General features: G+C 42.0%; 1 protein-coding gene across 1 annotated transcript; it reads right to left on the bottom strand.

Annotated features, from left to right (window-relative positions):
- Positions 1 to 43: 43 nt before the first annotated feature.
- Positions 44 to 5618, bottom strand: LOC117828254. Its single transcript, XM_034705285.1, has 2 exons — positions 5391 to 5618; positions 44 to 973 (listed from the first exon to the last, which is right to left on the bottom strand). The coding sequence occupies exons 1-2, from the start codon at positions 5594 to 5596 to the stop codon at positions 391 to 393; spliced, it is 789 nt and encodes a 262-aa protein (XP_034561176.1). The 5' UTR covers positions 5597 to 5618; the 3' UTR covers positions 44 to 390.
- Positions 5619 to 6894: the final 1276 nt, after the last annotated feature.

Below are 6894 nucleotides of genomic sequence, written 5' to 3'. Positions count from 1 at the left end.
GATTCATAAATAAGCTAACAAGTTTATTTACATAATACCATTCTAGTTTCATTAAGCAGCATTACATATGTTGCTTTATTTGTGTTCACAGCTGAAAGTCAGTTCCCAGTATTCAAACAATGGCAGTTTTATACAGACATGACACTCCTATGTCTTTATGTATGTATGGACCAAGAGCACTGTCATGTCAAGGTCAGAGGTAACTTCCCCAATATTCTGCCACAAAGTTAGAGGAACCCTATTGTCTAAAACAGTCCTGTCTGTTGCGTCAATAAGGTTTTCACAGTTTCAAAGAAGGAACCCAGCTTGAATCAGAAAAATACAAGCCTCAAATTTCACAAGCTGCTCATGAACACAGCTGTCTCTCTACTGTAAAGTAGCAAAAATGTTTCAAAGGGAAACTCTCTTTGGCGCCCCCTGCTGGAGCTTCTGGGAAGTTATTTTACTGTCCAACTCATCCATGAAGCCCTCATCCACAGATTCACTGTCCACCTCTTCTCCTTCAGCCTCTGTTGGCAGAAACACATGAAGCTGAGTGCGTGCCGGACCTGTGACAGTCCTCTGCGTGGAGCGTTCACTGCAACTCAGCAGACAAGGCTTCCCAACAACCGACAAAGGCTCTCCCTGAGAGAGAGGGTTGTGAGGCATCACTGAAGCTCTGAGGTCACCCTGTACTGTCTCTGTGCTTGGGGCCGACCTGTGTGAGGGACGCCTCGCTGGTCTCGGTTTGGAGCTGGGCTGAATGGCTTTGGAGAAGTGAAGATAGGCCGGTTTGTTGCAGTGATGGTTCTGCGGCTGATGGGGCTCGGTGGTCCTCAGTGGGAGGCAGGTCTTGCAGGGAAGCAGGATAGAGGACTTTGAAAATGGAGCAAGAGGTGGAGGTCGCTTTTGTAAGACTTTGGGGTGACGATTGCTGGAGAATCCTTCAAACAGGATGTTTTCATTTGCTGTGAGGAGGGATGGCTCACTGATGCTGTGGAGACAAACAGAATAGAAGAGACATTACAAAGAGTGAGTGCATTAAAACAAGTACCATGTCTGTGAAGCTGAACAGGCACAGTGGAGCTGAAACCTTTATGATTCAACATGCTATCATCTGTAATGACTTGCTGATGCTGTGACTTGATAGTTTTGTGGGTATTTGGATGAAAGAAAAAGTACTTGACAAATTAAAGTTTTCATCTGATGGAGCTAAAATGTCACCAACATGACTTGAGTTCATCCTGAGGAGCTGGACTACACTTTTTATTTAGTCCAGTTACATTTGAGCTGTGTCACCCTTTAGTGAGATTCTTTCATTGCAGTTCAAAAGTTTTCCAGGGCTTTCAAAAAGACCAAAAGATGAAGACGGGTGTGCAACCATGCTAACAGCTTTGTGGGCCTGTATTGTAAGGCAGGGGTTCCCAAACCTTTCAGCCTGGGACCTCCAAAATACAGGTGCAGAAGACTCACGCCCCCCACTGTCCCTCCAAGTGATTAAATGTTGCTTCATACTTCATTTAGCCAGTCTGCAGTAAATTAGCCTACCTTCATGCACATGTGGAGGTGTTTCCTGTGCTGTTATGAATGAACCTGCTTCTGATGCTAACTGTTAAATAACCCTAAAGCTCACCTTAAGAGTCAAAGGAAACAATTTAAGGCAGAACACTAATGAGACTTTTTTTATTTGCAAGGTTTAATTCAAATGTAACTGTTGTTTTTGTCTATATTTTTACAATAATGGGTAAAATATCCAATTTTAGATTACTTAAAAAAAAAAAAACATTCTGGAAGACATCTTGTGACCCCCCAATTAGTGTCCCACGACCCCTTAGGGGGGTCCTGACCTCCACTTTGGGAACCCCTGTTGTAAGGCACACTGCTGACTCTAATATGAATACTCTTAGTTTTTGCATTTTAATATAGAGAAAAGCACTTGAGGAGTTCGATTTTTTTGTTTCATGCAATTATGATAACCAATTAGCAATTTACAGAAGGTCCAGCTGCAAATAAAAATGTCATTAGCTTCTTCAGTATTTGGAAAATAAAAAGTACTCGTTCATTAAGAGACATTTTCCAGTGTCTTATATCAAATTTGATTAAAGCTTGTCCAGTTGTGTTAGGGCTGAACGACAACAGTCGAGGTTCTGGTGGCCATTAAGGATAAGTGAAGTTCATCATGAATGTATTTACAACTTTATTTTTACATCTATAAAAAAGAAGCATTCTGAGGCCTGACCAAAGTGGTGGACTCACTGACTGACAGACTGACCAGGACTCCCTCTTCATCTCATTTATCAGATGGTTATTCAAAACCTGCTCTGCTTGGGTGAGTGGAGGCCATCAAATCCTCGATGTGACGATGATGGACGTGTGTTTGTGTGTGTGTGGGTTTTAGAGCCTAAGCGTGTGAATGTGCAGCCTCACTCGGGTTTCTACCCCCTCTGAGTAAAGCCGCTGTGGGTGCTGCATCAGGCACCGGATCAGCTTTCACACCTGAGATTTATGACACACTGTTCTGTGGCTGGCTGTACTCAAAGCAAACCGGGGGGGGAGTGGAGAGAGGTGGCCTACTTTATGCCATCAAATAAGGGCACACCAGAGAGGAAACAATTACACTGTAATTCCAGTCAGGCGTTGAACCTGCCTCGTGACAGGCACTTTTGCTGAAATGAATAGTGCAGACAGAGGAGATTGGAGATGACAAACAGGCGATTAATCACATTCAAATACACAGTGATGATGCTGCAGGATATGTAATGAAGGCCACTAAGTCACCATGACAAGCTGCTGTCTTTATCGCTTGGGGACTCTGCGCTTTGTTTTGCATTAGAAATGTGCTTGTTTTAATACTGTCTAATAGAAGTGGATATTTTCTCATAGAGGCTCAGGGTGTATGGCGTGCAATGTCAATCCTTACACTGGCCATTAGATTGATATGAATATATTGTCAGAGTCTAAATTATGTCTTGCATCACACGACATAGAAGACAACATACGAGGATACACATCTTAGAAACAACATTTCAACTTATTCAGAGGCCTTGAACATACCAAAGAGTGTTTCAGTCTGACTTTACTAAAACGTTGGGACCCTGCATCTCAGATTTGGCAGTCATAGTTTGTAATCGCCAGTCATTGCTCTTCTGTTGTTAAGTCCAGCTTCTTCCAGCTGAGACTTATAGCTAAGGTAAAAGCCTATCTCCCTCCCAAAGATTTAGAGACAGTGGTACATGCCTTTATTACTTCTAGGCTTCATTACTGTAATTCCTTGTATGTGGGCTTAGACGTGTCGTCTATTCAGCGCCTGCAGCTTGCTCAAAATGCTGCTGCTCGCCTCCTGACTGGCAGGATAAAGAGGGAGCACATCACACCTGGGCTGCGTGCTCTCCACTGGCTCCCAGTCCGTCACAGGATTGATTTTAGAATTGCACTTTTAACATACAAGGCCCTCAATGGATTAGCACCATCCTACTTGGCCGATATCCTTTATGTTCACAACCCAGCTCGAGCACTGAGGTCAACAAACCAGCTGCTCCTGGATGTGCGTAAAACTCGGCTTAAAACCCGGGGAGTCTGAGCCTTTGCAGAAGCGGCCCCCAAGCTCTGGAATCACTTGCCACTCCAATTACGATCGGCCCCCACTGTTGAATGTTTTAAATCTTTGTTGAAGACCCATCTCTTCTCTTTGGCCTTCTCCTCGTGAAGAGGACATTAATATCCTGATACGTTGTGTTTTATATTGTTGTCTCCATGTACTTTTTACTTTTTACCTTGTAAAGCACTTTGGCCAACACTGGTTGTTTTTTTTATTTTATTTCATTTTTAATTTTTGGCCTTTTTGCCTTTATTTGATAGTACAGCTGAAGAGACAGGAAATGTGGGGAACAGAGAGTGTGGGAAGACATGCAGTGAATGGTCGACCAGCCGGGAATCGAACCGGCGACCCCTGTGACGAGGACTGTAGCCTCTGTATGTGGGGCTCTTAGACCACTAGGCCACCAGTGCCCCATGGTTGTTTTTAAATGTGCTGTAGAAAGAAAGTTGACTTGACTTGACTTGACTTGATTACATGTTTTTATTATATATACAATCCTACACCTAGCCAACTGGATTGTTGCTGGAGCTTTGATTCAACTCCTTTTTATTTATAAAGCACCGTTCATACATTCAAGCATGCAGCCCGAAGTGCTTGATTTGATTTGATTATTAAAACGTCCTAGCTTTGTCAAGGAACTTTGTCTCTGGCTGCTTTGGTTCCTATTAAATTAATCTTCGTTTCATTTTAAAATGTTCTTGCTCATCTTTACATTCATGTCAGAGAGGAAGGTGATGAGGGACTGAAGTGCATTTGGGTTGTTTGGTGAGACAGAAATGTACAGTTGGGTGTCGTCTGCATATAAATGGTAGTGGACATGGTGATGACCTGTTATGTGACCGAGTGGAAGCATGAACAGTGAAAATAAAATAGCTAATGTAACTACAGAATCAGGACTTTATGTGCAAACATGGAGGAGACAGAAATAGACAGAACCAAACTGTGTAGTGTTTTTCAAAATAAAAGATTTTGGAGCAGACTTTGTTTCAAATTTCCTTTAACAGATATGTCTGCTTAATCATTATGTTTTCACAGTATAATGTCAATATTACACAAACTTACTTCTTTAACTGTGCAGTTTTCAGAGTCTAAAAATAATGTGTGTGGTTTTCAAGAGTCAAAAATCCAAACCTGTGTTCACACATGCACAAAACTTAAAAAAAACAAAACTTAAATTTCTCAGGTGTGTTGCACGTGTGAACGCAGACAGAACTAAATTCAACCCAACTTTGAATTTTTACCTTTGCTGATTTAACTTTCAAAAAAACGCAAACAGCTAACACAGCTCACTGCTGACAGTGTAAACAACAGATTGAGTTCAGGCTCAAAACAAACATTTCCTTATTACTTAAAAATGAAAAGTGACATCACATTTTTATGATTGAGTATCAGGGCCACAAGAGGGGGAAAAAAATTAAGATTCTGAAAATAAATTTGTAGTGTTGTGAGAATTAAGTCATTTTGTTACAAGCTTTTTTGAGAGTTCTGATACTTATAACAATGGGTGAACTGTTGACCATAACTGCAACTTTATTACAACTTTATTCAAATAACATTATGATTTTATTCCAGTAATAATCAGACTTTTATTTTCCTAATGTGGCCCCTGATACTCTTTTGAACAGTCTGTCTGTTGCTTTCCTGAATTCTTCTTATTTCACCAAGTAGAGTAAAACCCCCTTTATTCAAAATACATATCTTATATTATTTATCCACTGTTCTATGGATATACTGTATATCCCTGAGGAACAAATAAGGGCCACGTATGCACATTAAAACCCCATTGGAAAGCTGAACCATCCTTTAAGCTCACCTGAGTCGAGCCATGCTGCTCCTCCCGTGGGATCCTTTGGTTGTAGCAGCCAGCGCCGGCAGCCTCAGAGGGTTCCTGCTCCCCCAGCCTCCTCCTCCTCCTCCTCTTGCTCCTGTGAGTGGTGTGTTCACAGAGCTGGTGAGCAGGAACGCCTGAGTGGATCTCTGGTGCCATGGTCCACCGAGGTCCAAACCCAAACCCAGCATGATGGTCGGGGGTGCAGCTCCAGCGGTGCCACTCATCTGTGTCTGAGTTTGTCACACCTAGAGGAGAACAGAAGAGCACCTGACTACAGGTGCATATATGATCCTAGTTTAAAGACTCCAATAGGAGATATCTAGCGTTACCTGTGCGGGTAAACTGGACTGAGACCTGGATCATGTGTGTCTTCAGTTGTAGGCCTTGGGGGGGTGAATGGAGAGGGGATTGTACCACTCCACCTGTAGCCAGCGGACGCCATCAATGATGCATGGACATTAATGATGCATGGTTGGAGCTGGTCAGGTGGACACCACCTAGTGTTTTACCTCCTCTCTCTCTCTCTCTGTCTCTCTCTTCCTTTCTCTCATCCCCAGGTCGGTTTACAGACGAGGGAGCAGGTGGTAAACGGACGAGGTCAAGTGACTGTTGGTTGAAAGTACAGACATTTCAGGCAGAAAGCTCCCCCACTTCATGGTTACAGACTTTAATCTGATAGATTGGATTGAACTGTTAAGGAGGAACAGCTGCTAATGGGTTTCACTTGTTTTTAAAGACATGTCTGAAACCACGTTTCAGACTCAGGACTGGAGTTTCATTGAACAGGTTTGAAGTAAACCTTCATTAAGACAGGTCTGCTATAGTTTCCAGAAAAACACTCCTGTAATTCGGTCCTCAGAAGGAATATTTGAACATTTTCTTGCATTATTTCATTATTAATTTACTTAAAAGATGTGCTCCTTTTCAAAACCAGGAAAACAAAAATGCACATTTCTGCATTCACAACTTTAAAATGACTCCAAAGTTACACTTCATAAAGAGTTAATTAAAAAAAAGTACATATTTGTTGCTGTTGTATTTGAAACTGAACCAGCACCTCTTCATCTACAGCCCACTTTCCTATCACGGTCTGTCCTGAGACATGAACCAGTGATCCTCCAGTTCCCAATACAAGTCCTTAAAGGCAGAGTTACCAATGCCCTCAGTACCGTGCCCCAGACTGCTTCATGGTACCTCGCATACCTTTGCTGATTTGTCCTGTACATGTTGCAGTCATATTTTCTGAAATCCTGCTTTTCTACAAGTCACTGAAGTTACAAACAAAGAGGCTATGCTCCTCACTTTGTCTGAAACCTATCCTCTCACAGTGCTTTAAGTGTTTGTTGTGTTTTTGTTGATTGTTACTGTTTTGATTTGTTTTTTTAACTCTGTAAAGAACTTTGAATCCCTCTTTGTATGAATGGAACTTTATAAGTACACTTGCCTTGCCTGATAGGAATTACAGATTATGATTATATTATCAGTC

This window comes from Notolabrus celidotus, chromosome 16 (genome assembly GCF_009762535.1).
Source record: "Notolabrus celidotus isolate fNotCel1 chromosome 16, fNotCel1.pri, whole genome shotgun sequence".
NCBI classification, from domain to species: Eukaryota; Metazoa; Chordata; class Actinopteri; order Labriformes; family Labridae; genus Notolabrus; species Notolabrus celidotus.
The sequence above is the reverse complement of the archived record's forward strand: the minus strand, read 5'-3'. Positions and strand labels throughout refer to the sequence as shown.

Coding starts and splice junctions, on each gene's coding strand:
- LOC117828254 (XM_034705285.1), bottom strand. CDS start 5,596: ATGCTGGGTTTGGGTTTGGACCTCGGTGGACCATGGCACCAGAGATCC. Junction 974..5,390: donor AGCAGCATGGCTCGACTCAG/GTGAGCTTAAAG, acceptor TTGTCTCCACAG/CATCAGTGAGCCATCCCTCC.